Below are 18,215 nucleotides of genomic sequence, written 5' to 3' on the forward strand. Positions count from 1 at the left end.
GCTTTTCAGCAGAGCTCGTCAGATAGGAGACAGGCAGCAGCAGCAAGATGAGCGTCGTGTGGCCCAAGAAGGCGTGGAGCATCGAGGAAGAGCTCCTAAAGAAGAAGACCAAGAGCTCCGAGGACAAGTACCAGAGCCTCCTGACCGAGTACCACGACCTGCGCGTCTCGAACGCCAAGACCGTCGCCAAGCTGCGCGAGCTCGAGCGCTACAAGGAGATCTCGGACGACATCGTGGCCAGCTCCAGCTCGTCGCGGCGGTGCGTTGCATCATGCGTTGCATGATGACCTTCCATGGATCACGCGCGTGTAGTCTCGATGAGAAGGAGCGCATTGAGCTCTCGTCGTCGTTGCGCCAGTACCGCGAAAAGCTAGAAGAGGTTCGTCGTCTTTATGTGTATGTGCAAGAGCTCATGGGCTATGACCAGGCGGTGGAGCAGATTTGCTTTCTCGAAAAGGAAAACAAACGTCTCAAAGCGGAGCTCACGACGACCAAGCTCGATGCATCGGTAGGCCAATCTCTTGTCCATCGTAGGCGCCACGCAGAACGACCCGCCTGTATTAGTCGTCGAACCTCTTGCTCAAGAACCTTGACGACTCCAAGTTCAAGCTCTCGACCAACGAAAGCCGCCTTCAAATGTACATCGGCGCCATTTTGCATGTGGTCATGCGCGTGCAGGATGCGCATTGAGATTCTCGAGCTCAAGAACCGCAAAGCCGACCTCTTCTCGCAGGTCCAGGACCTCAAGGCACGTCTCACAACGGCCGAGGTATTGTGTATCAATTAGTACGTGCTACTTTATCACGATGACTAGACGATCGCGGAGAAGAAGTCGGACGAGTGCAAGCGCCTCACCCTCAAGCTCGAGGTGCATCGTGGAATCCGTCGCCATTCGCGGCGAACCAACCGTATGTGCTAGTCGGTCGAGACAGCGTGGGACTCGACGCGAAGCCAAAACTCGCGCATCCAAAAGAAATTCGATCGGTGGCCGAAGTCGCCGACCTCAACCGGTACGTTTCCGCCGTCCGAACGACGTCCCACTCAGTTCCACCCACTTGAATAGAGAGCTCAGTGAGGTGCGCCCATGCACATACATGTATGCGTCGAGGATCGAACTCGCTCTCGGTAGAAAACCAAGGTGCGGTCGCTCGAGCTCGAGAAGGAGAATGAAACCCTCCACTACAAGCTCCGGACGCGCGAACGCACGCTGGAGGTCGAGCCATGGAACCATCTCCCATTCCATGCCTCAATGCATGCATTAGGAGCTTCGTTCGGACAATACGGACCTCAAAAGCGAAGTCGCGATGCTCAAGAAGGACATTATCGACCTCCAAACGCTCAACAAGGACCTTCGCCGGCTCACGAGCGAGCACAACAAACAGGAAAAGGACTGTGAGCACACGCTGAGTATGAACGACACAGAGATCAAGTGCCTACGCGAAATGAACGCGTCGTCGTCCAAGCACATTGAAGACTTGGTCTCAGAGAACGCACGCTTGCAGCACCAGCTCCTCGACGTCCACGGCGACTACCTCAAGAAGGTCCAGAGCGACGCGTCCTGGAAACGCGAAGAGAAAGAAAAGTACACAAGACACTCTTCCTATAAGTCCTCGACAGGTCCCATGTAGACTACGGCGCGAAGTCGAGGAAGAGATTGACGTGCTCAAGAAACCCCGCGTCTGCAAGAATTGCCACGAGACCTTTACGCTCGAGAAGAACACGGCGCAGAGCTGCGTGTACCATCCCGGCCGGTACCTCCCGCGCCAGTACCCGCTGGAAGGCTACTCGTGGTCGTGCTGCGCGAAACGCGACATTTCGTCGCGCCCGTGCAAGTTTTCCGGTCGCCACGTCGAGCGCGAAGTGCTTTAACTACCACGAATACATGCTCTGTAGCCCACCGTCAAGATACGCATGTCTTGGAGATCGTGGAGAGTAGTAAGGGTCGAAACCCGTACTCGGCGATATTCATGGATGCAGCGATTGAGGCTATAGTACGAAAGACGTCATGAGTTATTGTCATCTCCCCACTTCACAAGCTGCTCCACAAGTGTCCCTTCAAGCGCACCCCTTGAGCCAGGTAGGTCCATACTTGGTACATCGACCGCCACAAACTCTCAGTAGCAACACTGAAATTGCGACACTGGACAGGCAGAAACACGAGGAAAAGGCCGTGTTAATCATCGTCCATCGGAGGGAGCACGCGACCAGCATGCATCGGCATGGCGTCGTCCTCGTCCTCGTCCTCCATCGGCGGCAAGACGCGACCGGCGTGCATGGGCATCGCATCATCTTCGTCGTCCGAATCGGGCAAGACGCGACCGGCGTGGGGTCGTGCGGGGGGCGCTGCGTTCTCCTGGTCGGAACCCTCGTCGTCGTCGTCGTCGTCATCGGAGCTCGAGCCTTCTTCGAGCCACGCGCCAAACTCTTCCGTGCGCTTGATCTCTTCGTCCTGGGACTCGCGCACCGTGTAGTTGGTGCCGTCCCAGTACGCGCACTCGATCTTTCGGCCGCTAAAGAAGCGGCCGTGCATGCGCTCAATGCACGACTGTGCGTTCTCGGGCAGCGCGTACTTGACCTGGACGACGCCGAGCGGGTGCTGCTCGAAAAAGGTAATTTTGGTCACGTCGCCAAGGGTCTCGCACTCGGCCTTGATGTCGTCCTTGAGCTCGTTGCCTGCCTCGACATCTACACGGCATTTCAACGTCAGCCACCATTTATATCAAGCAAATAGGTAGAGACCGTCAAAGTCGGCGGGCGTAAACATGTGCTTGAGCACAACAATGCGGAGGCCTTCGTCCTCGTCGGCCGCGCCCCACGAGAGCGCTTGTTCCATCTGAAATTTCTTGACCTTGGCGCGGCTGTCGAGCTTGGCCTTCTTGCGCGGGACGAATGCGTCGCCCTTTTGCGCAAACTCGGCCACCTTGACGTCGAGCGGCCAGCTACATTAGTATCATTATCGTCAATAGCCGATGATGCGACAAGCAGAGACGACGTACTTGGGGCGCAAGTCGACCTTATCGAGGAGCTGGATGGCGAGCTCGACCGATGGTTCCTTCATGAAACAGACCGCCGCGTCCCCCTACGAGCACGCGTCCGGGTGGCGTGGTCGTACGATAGGTACGTACGTTCAACGCGCCGGAATCCTTGTTGCGGTACAATTTGATCTTGGGCTCGTCCGTCTCGAGGTCGCGCTGAATGACACCACACTTGGCAAAGTGGTCGTGGACTTCATGGACCGTCGCATCGAGGGGCAGGCCGTTGATGTAGATCCACGTCTTCTGCTTGGATGCGACCCACTTGTTCTTCTTGGACTTGCTCTTCTTCTTACGCTTCTTCGTGGCAGCAGCATCGTCGTCGTTGGTCGTTGTCGCTGCGGGCGGCACGACGGGCTTTTCGTCGTCAAACAACTCGTTGGACGCCTTGACGTCGTCGACTTCGTCGCGGAGCATGGCAAGTTCCTCCTCAATCTTCTCTTCGGGCGTGAGCCACTTGCGCATCTCGCTGTCGTAGATAAACTCTTTGCCGTCGTCGGCAAGGAACGACGTGCGCGCCGCCGCGCTGCCGTCCATGACGAGCGACGACGGGTCGAGCTTCTTCTCGGTCGCCAAGAGTGCTTCTTTCCGCTCGACTTCGTCGTTGATTTCTTGGAGAACTTCCTTGAGTACATCGACTTGACCCATCGGCGTCCACGCTGGCACGAGCTGCGCGCTGCTCCAGACCAGCGTGAGGCCATCAATGTCGCCGTCCAGAAAGAGCGTCGAGAGATCTGCGGTCGTCACGGGCCCTTTCTGTTGTTTGGCCTGGTCATAGTAGTACCACTGCGGCAGCGTCTGCCACAGCACGCACGTCGTGCCAAAGACGAGCGTCTCCTTGGCCAGCTGCCACGTCGGCAGGAGCTCGGCCAGCTCGGGCGACCAGACGTAGCTGTCGCCGGTCACGAGGCCGCGCCGAAGCAAGCGCTTAAGCACCTGCTCGTCCAGCGGACCCTTCCTGCGCGCCTTGGCCGTCCACGTACAGCCACTTCTTGCCCTTCAAGGCCGCGACGTCGACGGGCGCGGTCGGCTCGGCCATCGTTCGCTGATTAGTGTGGCTCCAATGGCACCAATCGTGGCGCTGGGTTTGGTCGTTTTTGAACCAATGAGAGATGCGTATAGGCTTGCGTTTTAGCCAATCATATTCGCGATGTCAACCTTTGAAACCACGTATCTGGACAGATCAGGCGAGACTGTCGCAGGAACCCAACTCCAGATCTGGCAACTGACATGGACGCAAGCACACGCAGGCACGCAGCAGATCGCACTCGGGCACCATTGGTCGCCCACAATGCCAGATTCGGCGCCGTGGACACGCGCCATTGGACCAATCGGTGCATTGAGCACCCATCTAACTCGAAGCCGACTGCGTTATCCTTGCATGTGGAAGCGTCGTTTTGTGGGGCAAGTCGCAGGGCAACCCTACCGACCACATACATTTTGGACAGGCTATCGGTTGTGAGAGGTTTTATAAAATACATAGGATATCGGATGAGCCTGCAACGCCACATGTAAATTGCGCGTAAATGCATTGTCACAGTACGGACCGGAGAAGAGGCCAGCAGCATATCACAGCGCGCCGGCGTAGAAAGGGCCTTGGTTCTTGCAGCACACGCTTCATTCTGCATTCTCGCCGCTATCGACCATCTGGCACTGGAGCTCGACATTGTCGCCGCGCGCATCGTCGGCCACCGGACCATGGTGCTCGCAACCGAGAAGGCGCCGTTTGTCGAATACGAAATTGAGATCTCGACGCCCAAGGGCCTCGTCGTGTGCTGGAAGCGCTTCCGGGAATTTCGGTTCGTGTTGGTTTTCACACAGCAAGTGGCTCAGATTTGATGTGTAGGATATTGCGCCACGGCCTCAAGCGCACAAGCAACGCGCGTCTGCCGAGCCTGCCCAAGCGCCGGTGGCTCTGCAACCTCTCGACCGACACAATTTCAGAGCGCAAGGTGATGCTCAACCAGTTTCTGTCGCAGCTCGTCGCCAACGAAGCGCTGCAGTGGGGCATTCAGATCGATGCGACCCTCGCCGTGCTCAAGCGCCGACGGCTCTCGGTGGACCGGAAGCTCCTCGACAGCTTTACGAGCACGACGCTCGCGTCACCGCACTGGGAAGTCGCGTGAGATACGTGCATCGCGCGACCTTCCACATAATCCTATTTTAATGCTTTACTTCTTCGTCCTTCTTACCGTGAGTCTCGTGCAGACGGACGAGTGCACCAACACGCTGCATGCCGATAGCCCAGCTGGATATCGTGGCACTAGCAGCAGCGTCCGAGCCCTCGAGTGATCACCGGTATGCAATGCCACTTTGAATGGAGCCAGCAATGTACGTCCGCATCGTCGGACGACGTTGGGCAGCGCGGTGGCACCCTAGCCCTAGCCCCACCTGATAGCCAGCACCTCTCGCCACCCCGGTAGAGTCCCCTGCAGGGACGAAAAAATGTTCACTACCATGCTGGCTTAGTACGGTACGAGTTGCTGGCCAGCGACCGACGACACTCGCCATCGAGGCTGCTCCACGACCACGCCACTGCCTTCCATGAAAGAAATATTTTCAATACACCTGGTACTGGCACCAAAGCGTTCTAATACCCATCCCGCGCCAAAGACGCCAGCTCATATCCCGACCGGCGTCAGTGTAGAGAGTGTGATGAGGACACGGTCTATGGGCTGTAAACGCTCGAGACACCTTCCGGACGCCACGACACGGTGTGATGCCACGTTGTTCATGCGCTTCGATCGACAACGCGCCAGCTTGGGGCCAGCTCGGTGGCTGGGCGCATGGGCCCTTTTTTGCTGGTTTTATGACATCCACCGTGGTAATGCACTGTATGGCGCACCTCTGTCGCGGGCCGTCGCTCGGCCGCCGAGGCAGTGTCCCGTGAGCTTCTCCATGCGCCGACACTGAAACGCTGTCAAGTTGTATCGAGCCAATGCAACATGGGATTGGATTTAAATCTGGTCGAGGGGCTCAATGCCGAGCATCTGAAAGCACGTTTGCATGACCTTGAGCGTCGCTTGGCAGAGGAGGAGGCGCGAGTTCTGCTCCGGCACGCCAAGCACGCGGCACTTGGTGACAAAGAGCTGGACCTTCTCGGCCACGTTGTAGAGGTACGTGCAGAGGCGGTTCGAGCCCAGGTCCTTGTTGATCTGCGTGACCACGTCCTGGAACTGGAGCAATTCGATCGCGAGCGCACTCTCGTGGGCGTCGGTGAGCGCGAGGATGCTCGGGCTCAAGGCCGCGACGTCGACGCCACTCTTGCGCACGATCGACGAGAGGCGCGCGTACGCAAAGAGGAGGTAGACCGCCGTGTTGCCGGTCGTCGAGAGCATCTTGTCGTAGCTAAACTCATACGACGTCGTCGGGCTCTGGCTCAGATCAAAGTACTTGACCGCGCCGTAGCCAATGCGCTCGGCAGCCGCGTCGACCTCGGACGCGGGCAGCGACGTCTGGCCGGCCGCGATACGCGCGAGGAGCTGCTCCTTCATGCGCGTCTTACTCTCGTCGAGGAGGTTGACGAGGCGAACGGTCTCGCCCGACCGCGTCTTGAAGCGCTTGCCCGTCTCGTCGTTGACGGTGCCAAAGCCGACATGGTTGACACGGTGCTTGGTCGGGTCCAGAATGCCCGACATGGCGCCGACCTCAAAGAGCAAGCCAAAGTGATCCTGCTGCGTGTAGTCCGTGTAGATGATGATCCAGTCGGCCTTTTGCTCGTGGAGGCGGTACCAGAGCGCGGCGATATCGGTCGTGTCGTAGAGGTACGAGCCGTCCGTCTTGACGAGCATGAACGGCTGCTTGTACTTGGTCGTAAAGATGACCTTGGCGCCGTTGCTGTCCTCCGTAATCTTCTTGTCTTCGAGCATCTTGATGACGTTCGGGATGATCGGGTTGTAAAACGACTCGCCCATCTCGTTCAAACTCACGTCGAGGCGGTCGTAGACCTTCTGGAACTCGCGGCGCGAGATGTCGCAGAGCGTGATCCAGACCTTGCGCGACTGCTCGTCGCCCGACTGGAGAAGCACGACCTGATCCTTGGAGCGCTTGTGGAAGGCCTCGTCTTCATCGAAACGCTGCTTGGCGTTCTTGTAGAGCTGCGTGAGGTCCGTGATGTCGGGCATTTCTTCTTGCCACGTCGGGAAGACGTCCATGAGGTGGCAGATGAGCATGCCAAACTGGGTGCCCCAGTCGCCGACGTGGTTGATGCGGAGCACCTCGTGGCCTTGGAACTCGAGGATACGGCACATGGCATCGCCGATGATCGTCGACCGAAGGTGGCCCACATGCATGTCCTTGGCGATGTTCGGTGACGAAAAGTCGACCACGATCTTGAGCTTCTTGCCCGGGCTCGCGTGCACGCCCTGCGTGAGGAGCGTCGAGAGGCGCGAGCCGATAAAGTTCGGACGAAGGAACGCGTTGATGAAGCCGGGCCCTGCGACCGAGAGCTTCTCGAGCACCGGGTTGACTGGCATGGCCGCCAGGATCGCGTTGGCCACATCCCGCGGGCTACCAGGGGCGCCCGGCGTGCCCTTGAGCGCCGTAAAGATGTTCATCGCGTTGTTGCACTGGTAGTCGCCAAACTTGGCCGTCTTGGTGCGGGCCACGTCGAGCGCAATCGCATGTTCCGAGAGCACGCCCGGGTACGCGGCGCGGATCGCGTCTTCAAAGAGGCTCTCGACAATGCCGAGGAGGTGGTCGAACGTCGTGCCCGACGCCATGGCCGGCGTCAACGGCACCGTGCTGCGTGGCGCCTGGCCGCCGTTGGCGACAAAAACGTCGGCAGCGACCGCCGAGGCAAGGCCGAAAAGGCCGCAACGTACGCGCGCGCGGTCGCGAGCGGGTACGTGGCCGCCGGCAGCGCCTCGAGCGCCTTGCGCAAGACGGGCGCGACGACAATGTCGGCAAGCGTGATGGCCGACCCGACGAGGAACGTCGCGGAGCGGATCTTGGCCTCAATCAAGGCCGCGAGCGCCGCCTTGTCGCTGCCCGCCGCCGAAACGCGGAGCACACGCTCTTCCCACTCGACGTAGTCGTCGACCGCGAGGTCGTCAAAGGCGAGGCGGCCCGACGACGCCGAGATGTACCGGCAGATGCTGTTGGCCGTGTTGATCGTGCGGCCTTCGGGCGTCACGAGCTTGGGCGTCGTGGACGGCGTCGGCGCCTTCCGGAGCTCGAACGCCGTCGCCGTCTCCTTGAGCGCGATCACGCACTTGAGCGCACGCTCGTTGAACGCACCGAGGACGAGTTCCAGCGCCATGTCAGTTCGTCTCCGTTTGATGGCAATTTTGGAAATGCACCGGTCAATACAATACCGCCTGCTTTTTATATTTTGATGTAAACCTTGCGTCCCATACAAAACCAAAGCTATACAATAAATACCTTGTATACTATTTTACGCCACATATGCAAGATCGGGAAACACCACATGAATGGCCACAAGAAATCAGTCGGACGACCCAGAGCCGCAAGCGCCTGCCACCGGCGCCGTGGGACGAGGCGCGCCGGCCAATGCAGCGACCGTCGCCGAGACCAAAGGCACCGGTTGTGCTCTTCGTGGTCCATAGCTTGGCGGTAGGCATGCAACCCGGGACGAGGATGGACTGGCATATCCTGGGCTCAACTTGCAGCGAGTCGCGCAACAGCTTTTGACGCATCGGTGGTGGTACGTGCGGCTAGTGCTACCAATGGAGGGGTGGAAGCGCTGTGGTGGGTCGGCGACCTGCACGTGGGCTCAGCTCGTGGTGTCGGGTTTCTCGAAGGCCCGACATCTGGTGACTGTCGATGCAAGATCGCTGGCCTTTCAGAAAGATCGCAACCAGATCTCAATTGGCTGTGGATCGTGCGGCGGGTAGTGATGCGAACACTGGTAGCCGTGCTGTGCGCATGGCTGCTCGCGCTCGGCGTGCACGCCAAGACGACAATGACAGGTGGGTTGCCATTCTTGACACATGGACCGTCTCCAAAATCGGACTACGTTGCGTAGTCGCACGCAGGGAGCTGCTCTCGACAGGGCACGTCGAGGTGCTCAACGGCACCGCGGGAGCGCTGGCGCTCGCCTTCTACCTCACGGCACCGGCCGACTTGCATTATGCCATTGTCGAATCCGGTCGCGACGCACTGATCGCCGACGACATCAAGGCCGCGGCCGTCGGCAACGCGTCTGCATATGGCGTCGTCGTCGCCAGCACGATCGTTTCGGAGACGGCGCAGCGCTTGCGTTGGTCCGTCTCGTCGCTCACGCCCAACGTCTCGTACGACGTGTACTTTGTCGCGGAAGTGTCCAAGAGCAACGGCGTCTTTGGCACGGTGCCAGATTGCACTTGAGTTTGCCCTTTTGACATATCGTACGAGTAGGTCGTGTCGGTCAACGGCACAACGACGCACCCGGAGGCACCGCTCGTGCGCGTCCTCGACCACTGGGCACAGCATGCGACGACGACCATGGCCGCGCTCTCGGTCAACGTGACGTTTCCGGGGCTCTTGCACTACGTCGTCGTTCCGATCGAGGCGAGCCAGAACCTCTCGTCGCTCGACATTTGGCACAACGTCACTGGCGCCACGCGCAGCGCCCACATTGCCAACGGGACGCTTGTCAACATAACGCACTTGACGCCGTTCACCACGTACGACGTATGGTACGTCGCGGAAGTCGACGGCAGCCACGGCGTCCTCGGTGCACCGGGGTACATTGAACACGCGTTCACGACGTTTGCAGTCGCGCCAACGCTCGGACGCCTTGCGTGCGCGCCGCTGGACGCTTCGACCACGAGCGTCCAAGTGGCCTTCCGCCTCGAGTTTCCGCGCCACGCCTTTGAGAGCAACAACGTAAAGGCGTCGCGCAAGGCGCTGCAGTACCACATCCACTACGTCGCGTTCACGGACGACGAGGCTGCGTTTCCAGACGGTCGCGCGATCACATCCGCTGTCAACACGACGACCCAGCAGCAGGTGGGTACGGTGGCGTTCTCGCTGCCGACGCAGCCGACCGATGCGGCAGTGCTGGTATCGGCGACGGCGACGACGGTGGACGTGGCTGTAAACGTCTCGTCGCTCGGCGTCGGGACACCGTATACGCTTGCGTTCGTGCTCGAGACGATGCAGAGCGACGGTGTCTTCAGCAACGCCGTGACGACAACGACCACATGTGCGACGCATGCCGCGGCGCCAAGCGTCGACGCCGTCGTCGTCACGGCTCAAAACACGACCACGGACGTGTTGGTCGCTACCGTGACGCTCGACCGCATCGCGGACGTCCATGTCATCGTTGGCCTGCCGCGCGCGTTTCGCGAAGTGCCAATGGCACTCTCGTCGCAGCTATCGACGTACCTCACCACGTACAACGCTTCGTTTCGGCACATTACGTTGCACGCTTCCAGTAACGTCAGTTCGCCGATGGGCGCGCTGCTCGACGTGCAGACGCACGCCAACCTGTCGTATACAATGCAAGTGGCCGTCGGGGGGTTGGAGGCGGCAACCATCCACGGTCTCCTCGTCTTGGCCGAGACGAGCCACAGCCACGGCGTCTACAGCACGCCCTTTCCCACCGTCGAGGCGCGCACGCACGAGCCGGCGGGCGACGTCACCGTGGCACATTCGGGTCCCGTGCTCGGCTCGACGTCGCAACTTGAGGTGCACGCCTCGTCGTCGGATCGCCGCGACCAGCTCGTTGTCTGCTACACGAGCGAGACCAATCGTACGGCCCATTGCACCGAGCTGCCGCCAAATGGCGTCCTTGGAAACCTCTCGGCCGACACGCTCTACGATGTGTCCGTGCACGCAGTCACGGCCCACGGCGTCGAGAGCAACCGCGTGGATCTGGCGCCGCTTCGCACACACGCGGCGGCACCAAGCGTCGAGACGGTGACGCTGCGACACCGCCCGGGCGTCGCGTCGCTACTCGACGCGAGCATCACAACCACGGGAGTCGGCTTTGTGCATTCGCTGATCGTGCCGACGGCCGAGGTCGATGGCTGGACGCTACCGTCGAGAGAGGCACTACTTTCACACGCCACGCGGCGCGTCGAGCTGCCACGCCACGCGCGGACGTCGCTCGTCTTGGACAACTTGCTGCCCAACACGTCATACTCGCTGCTCGTGCTGCTCGAGTCCGCCTATGCGGGCAACGCGTCGTCGGCGGTCTTTAGCGACGCCGTCGTCGTTCAAAACCTCACGACGTATGCGCGTGCCCCAACGATTCTGCAGTCGACGGTGCTTCCCGCCAACGCGTCGATCGATGCGATCGTCATGACGGCCAACCTCTCGTCGCCCGGGCGGGTCCACTACATGGTGAGCGACATTGCTTTCGACGACCCGCTCGTCCTGCGCACGAGCGATGTTGTGCAGCCGAACGTTCGCCGAGGGTTCTTTGATGTCACCGAGCGCATCTACGAAGCGCGCAATGCGACCGTCGACGGTGTCAACGTCACCGAGTGGCATCCCCTCGACGTCTACAACAATACGGTGACGCTCCCGACGCTCGCCAGCGCGACCTTGTACCATGTCTACTTGGCGACCGAGACATTCGATTCCGACGGTGTCTTTGGCGTCGGACTGCCGCCGCCCCACGTCGTCACGACGCATGCGCCGCCGCCGACGTTTGACGTGCTGCGCGTGACGCCGGCGCAAGGCGTCGCAACCTCGATCGAGCTCTCGTTTGGCCTCTCGTCGTTCGGAAACGTGCACTACATCCTGCTGCACCGAGGGCTCTACGTCGTGCAAGACACGCGCAATGCCACCGAGATTCCTGCCAACGAGACGTGCCCGACAAGTGCAGTGGAGGTTGCAACGCTGACCGCCGCTGACATCAAGGCGGCGACGCTGGATCGTCTTGGTGTCGGCGTTGTCGACAATGGCACGATCGCCGTGTCCCGCGACGAGTGGCAAAAGCATGCGGACCATGGCGCGTCCAAAACCTTCACCTCTCTGCGGCCCGGGTCCCTCTACGAGCTCTGCGCCGTGCCCGAAACGGACGCGAGCGAAGGTGTCTTTGCCGCCGTCGTGTGCGCGCCTGTGCGCACGCACGCCGACTACACCAACCTCTCCCTCGCGTACGATGAACTCACGGCGGCGCCCGTCAATGCAACGACGAACGGTGTGCTTTTGACGTGGAAAATGACGTGCCTTGGCGACTGCGGCCGGGATCCGTACTTTGTCTTGACCAGCGACGCCTTTGGTGGCCGATCGGAGCTGCACCTGCCGCGGGACACACCTTTCCACCGCGTCGCGCCTGGCCAGCCGGGCATCGTGGCCGCTGGGCGCATGCAATTGTCGACGACCGTGGCAAGCGACGATCGTGACGCCGTCGTCGTCACCTACCACGCGGACGTCCGCGACTTGGAGCCACATGCATCGTACCACGCGTTTTTCGCCGCCGAGACGCAGGGCAGTGGCGGTGTCTTCTCCAGAATCAACGCCAACGGGAACGCGACGACCGTGGTCGCAGTGACGACCCATGCGTCGGCGCCGCGGCTTCGGGCGTACCGGGCCGAGCCGACGTACGGCAACACGACAGGGATCGACGTCGTTGTCGATTTCGATGGCGCCGAGGGCGGCGCGATTGTACATACGCTGGTGACGCCCGCCAACTGCGCGATGACCAACCCGCGCTGCGTGCTCCTCAACGAGACGCATGCCGTGGCCGCGCCGCAGCGCGAGGTGAAAGACCATGTGCTCTTTCTGGAGAACGGACTGTTGCTCTCGCCCAATACGTCGTACGACGTGTACATTGCAACCGAGACAGTCGGTAGCTTCGGCGTCGTGTCGCCGTGGCGCCAAACGTCTGTGCGCACGCACCCGCCGGCCCCGCGGTTCACAACCGTCGCCGCCAAGCCCAAATCGGCGTCGACGACCGAACTCGAGCTCAGCTTTGCCTTGTCGGCGCCGGGCATTGTGCACTTCATGGTCAGCGACGACAGCGAGCACATTGAGGTCGCGTCCGTCTATAACGTGAGCGCCAAGAAACCGCGCGGGTCGAACGACGACTGGCACCGGTACGGGTTCGAAAAGGTCAAGTGGCGTCGGTCGGTGCCAGCGTCCACGACGGTGCACACCGAGCTGCTCCAGCTCTTAGTTCAAAACACCAACTACTCGCTACACTTGGTCGTCGAGACGAAGGGCGACGCGGGTATCTACGGCCCCATCACCGTGCTCCGCAACATCTCGACCTTTGGCCACGCGCCGTTGCTCCTCGCCCACGAGGCGGCGCCGACGCCAGCGTCCACGTCCCAGCTGCGAGTGCAGTACAAGCTCAACACCTACGGCGTGCTCCACTGTCTGGTCACCATGGCGTCGCGCTGGCGGCCCACGGCGCCCGACGTCGTCTATGGCAACGTGCTGGGCTTGGACCACACCATTGTGGCGCAAAAGAGCTTGCTCGGCGACGCTGGTACGTTTGACGTCGATGTGCCGTTGGCCAACCAGACGTACGACGTGCTGCTCGTAACCGAGACCGCCGGCAGCGACGGTGTCTACGGCACCGTCGCCCGCCTCGATGCGATCAAGTCGTCGGACGTGGCACCGGTCGTCGACCAAGTCAACGTTTCGGCCACCGACGCCCGCAACGACGCCCTCAATGTGCGCATCGTGCTCAACACGGTGGGGATCGTATACTACTCTCCCGCGCTCAAGGGTGCGACGCCGACGACCGACCGCACCAAGACCCATCTCCTCTCGAACGCGTCGATGCTCGAGGCCACGCTGCTCCTCGATGGTCTCGCGGAAGGCACGCTCTACGATATCTACATTCAAACCGAGACGCTCGGCAGCTACGGCGTACTGGGGCCGCTGCTCCGGGTCGACAATGTAGTGCCGACGCACGGCCCACCGCCGTTGATTCTCGAAGAAGTCGACTGTGCCTACGCGCCGGCCTGCGACGCGCTTGGCCGTGAACCGGTACGAGCTTTTCTGCGCTTGCATGCTGTAACTCTGCTACGCCTAGTGCCTTGCCGTCACCAACACGTGTGGCGAGTGTCTCGTTGGTTTTGTGGGGGATCGTGGCGCCCACAACACGGCGTGCACGCAGGCGGCGTCCGAAGCGCCCAAGCCTCGCAAAGGTACAAGTGTCGATTGCTGTGTTGGGGTCGACTAGCGTCGTTCTGTCTCTAGCGAAAAAGTCGATTGGTATCAAGATTAGCAGTGCCAAGGCCCACGCCGAGCCCAAGTCGGTGGAACCGGCACCGGTGGCCGTTGCGTCTGTCAGTGTCGCACCGGTGGAGGCAGCACCGTTGCCACCTGCCGACGCTGCACCGGCCGTTGCAACGATGGCGCATGTCGACATGTGCCCTGCCCACGCCCACGCGTCGCTCACGAACGCCGGCGCCTGCGAGTGCGACGACGGCTACCTCCTCGACAACGGTGTGTGCACGTCGCTGTGTCCACCCAACTCGTTTCCGTCCGGCCCGGGCAAGTGCCAATGCGACCCAGGGTTTGCCCTCGATGCGCTCGGGACGTCGTGCGTCCTCGCTACCGGGAGTGGGCTCGTTGGCATTGGCCTCGGCTCGTCGCCGTAGACGATAACTTCAACGAGACGACGTAGTAGGGCTCGGGTTGTGTGTTTAAAATAAACGAACGTTGGCGGGGGTTGATGGCTATTTCGAGAGCGACGGCGTGGGTTTCGGCCGCTCTCAGTGCCAATTCGGAGGCGGTCGCGACGACATCGATGCCGGTCGGAACCGAGGCCAAGAAAGGCGTCATGGGCCGCCTCAAGTCCAAGATCTCGAGCAGCCTCGGACGCAAACAGCCAAAGGACGCGGCGAACGCGCTGACCAACCAAGGCAGCGCCTTGTCGCTCGCCGCCGACGACGAAGACGACGACGACGACGGTGACATTGAGCACCACGACTCGGAGATCGACTCCAAGGGCGACGAGGACCACCTTACGTCGTCCACGGAAGACGCGACCTCCAACAATGAGCCGCCCGCCGATGTGCTCGCCGACCTCGTCATCGTGGGAAAAGCTCCAATTGAGCCGTCGCTGGTGGCCCAGCCGCAGCAGGACGCATCGGTGCCCCGGCCGTTCGCCGACGACGCACCACCGTCGCCGATCAAACAGGCGCCGGCTTCGCCCATGAAACGGGCACCGACGTCGCCGGCCAAGCGGCCGATAGGCTCACCCATGAAGCGGTCGACGGCGGCGCCGACATCGCCCTTGTCCCGCCCATTGGCCTCGCCTGCGAAGCGAGCGATGGGATCGCCTGCCAAGCGCACCAGCATCCCGGGTGGCGACAGCCCCAACATAGACGTGGCGCCTGTGGTCAAGGCCAAGAAGACCCGCGCGCCGTCGTTCCACGAGAACGCGCCGATTCTCGCATCCGCTTCGATGGGCGAGGCGCCGCCGCCTGAGAAGAGCGGACCGACGCTGGCTGCCGAGACGTCGTCGTCGCTTGAAGCACCGCCTTTTGACGCCGGTGCCGCCATCACGTCAACGTTTGGGGAACGCGTCGCGCGGCTACTTGGCGCCGACCCGTGGGGCGACCGTCAAGATGGGTTTGACGCAATTGGCATCTTTGTCAAGAAGCTCGACGCGGCGGCACCGGCGTCGACGCTGAGTGCTGCGCTGGCGGCCATCAACTGCGGCATCGTCGACCGCGTCGCGCCCGTCATGTACTGCGCGCTCGAGTGCCTCACGCACGTCCTCGCCGCCTTTGCGCCGCTCGTGAGCGCCAAGCCCAAGCGGTTTGCGTCCGTGCATCCGCAGCTGCAGACATTACTACAGTCGCTCCTCGTAAAGCTCAACGACTCGAACAAGCGCACGCAGCGCGAGGCGCTGCATGGTATTTTGCGGCTGCTCAAAGCGCCCAAGCTCCCGGCGCTGTCGCTGCTCATGGCCACGTTCGAGGCCGAGCCACTGGACCGCCCGCGCCTCGAACTCATTCACGACATGGTGGTCGACCTCGGCTTTAGCGACGCGCTCACGACCGAGCGCGTGCTCGGCTGGACGATCCCCGCCCTCAAAATCGTCGATGAAAAGACGCGCAAGCTGGCGTTGGACATTGCGGCCACGGCCATCGTGCGGTCGCCCGACTCTAAAGCCACGCTCGAGGGGCTCGTCGGCGTCAAGCCCGCGATGCTCAAGGTGCTTTCACGCCGCGTCGACGAAATCAAGGCAGAAGGGCCAAGCAACAACCACGCGGCGGCCGAGGTGCCGTCGGCACCCACGATCGGCAACAATGCGAGCAACAACAACAATCAGCAAGCCGAGCCTGAGCCCGTGCTCATCGAGGTGCCCCGGGAAGACGATGCAGCCGTGCTGGCGATGGTGGCCGCGGCCATGGGCACCGCCGAGACCGTCGTCGGGCCTGTTGCGTGGCGCAAGCTCGAGAGCAAGACGTGGAGCGACCGGAAAGAGGCACTAAGCGACATTGAAAAGGCCGTCGATGAAAGCAAGTCGGACCTCCGCGACGTCAAGCCCACCGCGGGCAGCCCGACCCAAGGTCACTTTGTGGGCTATGCCGCCGTCGTGCATCACTGCCTCTATGACTCGATCGCACCGGTCATCAATGGCGCTATCGACCTCTTCTCAACGCTCATCAAGATCTATGGCCCGCACATCGACTGGCGCGATACGCTTGTCAAGGACTTGACCTTGCAGTGCATTGGCCGCCTGCTCCGAGGCATGCAAAAGCCCAACAACCGGACGTCGAAAGGCAGTTGCCGCTGCCTTCTCAAGCTCGCGCGCCTCAATGTGCATACGATGCAAGGAGCCATTGCGTGCGTCTTTCATAAGGAGACGGACGCTCTAGTTCAAATGCATGTGCTTCGCCTCCTCGTGCCCGAGTTTGGCTTGACGACCGACGCCGACGCCGGTGCGCTGCAGCTGCACGCGTCCCTCGTGCTCGGTGCCGTCGCCAAGGCCCTCGCGCACTCGAACGAGAAGGTCCGACGCGCCGCCATGGACGTTGCGCTCTGCAGCCAGCGCCTCATTGGCAAGAGCCGCGTGCTCCAGCGCCTCGGCGATGTCAAGCCCGCGACACTCAAGGAGCTGGAAAAAAACTTTGTGGACGTCGAGATCTCTGACGGCCGACCGGCGACGGTCAACTCGCCTCCGACACCGGCGGAAAGCCTCGGGCTCGGTGGCCCCGAGATGACGGCGTCCCGGCGCACGCTCTCGAGCGCGCCAGTGGCCGGCGGCAAGGCCGACGACGACGCAAGGGCGATGGAGTGGACGCCACGGCCCGTCCCGAGCGTCCTTAGCAATGAAGAAGAGAGCCTCATGGACGACATTCTCGGTCTCTGAGATGCGAAAACGGACACGAACGTACTGCGTGTGTATACTTAAAACGCAATGAGCAACGTGAATACATAACCACAAGACTATTCGACCAACAACACGATGACAACTTGACCAACCACGCTGGTTCATGCAGACAACACGTCGCATGATCCGATAGACACATACAAAAGGAACCGTTGCCGTCGGTGGTGACCAGAGCGCGGGCTAGGGGTACCTGGTATTCATCCCTGGGTGCGGGCTAGGGCTAGATGAAGGGAATAGAGCTACAACATTCTAGTCGTTGGGACGTCAAAAATCCAGCCGATGCGACGCGTATTCCATGGACAAATGCCAAACATGTGTTTACGAGAGGAAGTCTATACCTGCGACTAGACGCCAAAGACACGGAGGCGCAGCGTGTCGGTGGGCGTCGCGTGGTACGTATAGACGCCGCCGCCTTGGCGTTCGTCGTGGAGCCAGAGACCCGCGTAGACATTTCCATCCGCGTACGTCATGGTGCCGGGACCGTGGCGTTGCCCACTGGAGAAGCTGCCGACAAACACATTTCCATCTGCGTACACGATGCGCCCGGCGCCGGACCGGACGTTGCGATCCCACGCACCTTCGTACCGGTCCCCGCCCTACATGAACGCTGTCGTCACGTATGCCATCGATGCATCGTAGTACGTGTGCCTGGAAGACACCGTCTCCATGCTGCGTCTCGTCGTCAAAGGCGCCGTCGTAGTAGTCGCCGTTGGGCCAGAGGTACCGGCCGTGGCCATGTCGCTTCCCAGACACCCAGTCGCCGTCGTAGACCGTGCCGTCCACGTACGTATACGCGCCTCGGCCGTGGCGAATGCCCTTGTGCCACTCGCCCTCGTACGCCTCTTGGAGGGAGCTGCCTGGCCGCCACGTATACGTGCCGACGCCGTGAAACTCGTCGTGGACCCAGTCGCCGTCATACCTATCCC

At 61.3% G+C, this 18,215-nt stretch overlaps 7 protein-coding genes across 7 annotated transcripts in view; 4 read left to right on the plus strand and 3 right to left on the minus strand.

Moving 5' to 3' along the window:
- Positions 1–47: 47 nt before the first annotated feature.
- Positions 48–1,869, plus strand: SPRG_07506 (hypothetical protein; the record flags this gene model as incomplete). The annotated part of the gene is made up of 11 exons (XM_012346644.1): positions 48–259; positions 313–379; positions 428–508; positions 565–638; positions 679–769; positions 815–868; positions 920–1,010; positions 1,066–1,076; positions 1,130–1,213; positions 1,263–1,582; positions 1,629–1,869. 11 exons carry the CDS (start codon positions 48–50, stop codon positions 1,867–1,869), a joined length of 1,326 nt encoding a protein of 441 aa, XP_012202034.1.
- Positions 1,870–2,148: 279 nt separating this feature from the next.
- Positions 2,149–4,071, minus strand: SPRG_07507 (hypothetical protein; the record flags this gene model as incomplete). The annotated part of the gene is made up of 5 exons (XM_012346645.1): positions 2,149–2,685; positions 2,740–2,939; positions 2,997–3,079; positions 3,126–3,990; positions 4,016–4,071. 5 exons carry the CDS (start codon positions 4,069–4,071, stop codon positions 2,174–2,176), a joined length of 1,716 nt encoding a protein of 571 aa, XP_012202035.1. The 3' UTR covers positions 2,149–2,173.
- A 659-nt stretch (positions 4,072–4,730) lies between these two features.
- Positions 4,731–5,158, plus strand: SPRG_07508 (hypothetical protein; the record flags this gene model as incomplete). Its single annotated transcript, XM_012346646.1, has 2 exons — positions 4,731–4,831; positions 4,879–5,158. The coding sequence occupies 2 exons, from the start codon at positions 4,731–4,733 to the stop codon at positions 5,156–5,158; spliced, it is 381 nt and encodes a 126-aa protein (XP_012202036.1).
- An 831-nt stretch (positions 5,159–5,989) lies between these two features.
- Positions 5,990–8,292, minus strand: SPRG_07509 (hypothetical protein; the record flags this gene model as incomplete). Its single annotated transcript, XM_012346647.1, has 2 exons — positions 5,990–7,775; positions 7,823–8,292. The coding sequence occupies 2 exons, from the start codon at positions 8,290–8,292 to the stop codon at positions 5,990–5,992; spliced, it is 2,256 nt and encodes a 751-aa protein (XP_012202037.1).
- Positions 8,293–8,853: 561 nt separating this feature from the next.
- Positions 8,854–14,542, plus strand: SPRG_07510 (hypothetical protein; the record flags this gene model as incomplete). The annotated part of the gene is made up of 5 exons (XM_012346648.1): positions 8,854–8,962; positions 9,019–9,341; positions 9,390–13,925; positions 13,972–14,086; positions 14,139–14,542. The coding sequence occupies exons 1-5, from the start codon at positions 8,890–8,892 to the stop codon at positions 14,540–14,542; spliced, it is 5,451 nt and encodes a 1,816-aa protein (XP_012202038.1). The 5' UTR covers positions 8,854–8,889.
- Positions 14,543–14,634: 92 nt separating this feature from the next.
- SPRG_07511 (hypothetical protein) lies at positions 14,635–17,381 on the plus strand. The gene has a single exon (XM_012346649.1). It carries the CDS (start codon positions 14,692–14,694, stop codon positions 17,266–17,268), a length of 2,577 nt encoding a protein of 858 aa, XP_012202039.1. The 5' UTR covers positions 14,635–14,691; the 3' UTR covers positions 17,269–17,381.
- A 252-nt stretch (positions 17,382–17,633) lies between these two features.
- SPRG_22200 (hypothetical protein) overlaps positions 17,634–18,215 on the minus strand; it is a gene marked incomplete at both ends in the record, with an annotated part of 3,058 nt that continues 2,476 nt past the window's right edge. The window contains 2 exons of the mRNA XM_012346728.1: positions 17,634–17,885; positions 17,932–18,208. Coding sequence (XP_012202118.1) covers positions 17,634–17,885; positions 17,932–18,208 — 529 coding nt within the window. The remainder of the gene's footprint in view (positions 17,886–17,931; positions 18,209–18,215) is intronic.

This window comes from Saprolegnia parasitica (assembly GCF_000151545.1).
Source record: "Saprolegnia parasitica CBS 223.65 unplaced genomic scaffold supercont2.30, whole genome shotgun sequence".
Classification (NCBI taxonomy): Eukaryota; Oomycota; class Saprolegniomycetes; order Saprolegniales; family Saprolegniaceae; genus Saprolegnia; species Saprolegnia parasitica.

What these genes read in the sequence shown, in the direction of transcription:
- SPRG_07511 (XM_012346649.1), top strand. Translation starts at nt 14,692, where the DNA reads ATGCCGGTCGGAACCGAGGCCAAGAAAGGCGTCATGGGCCGCCTCAAG.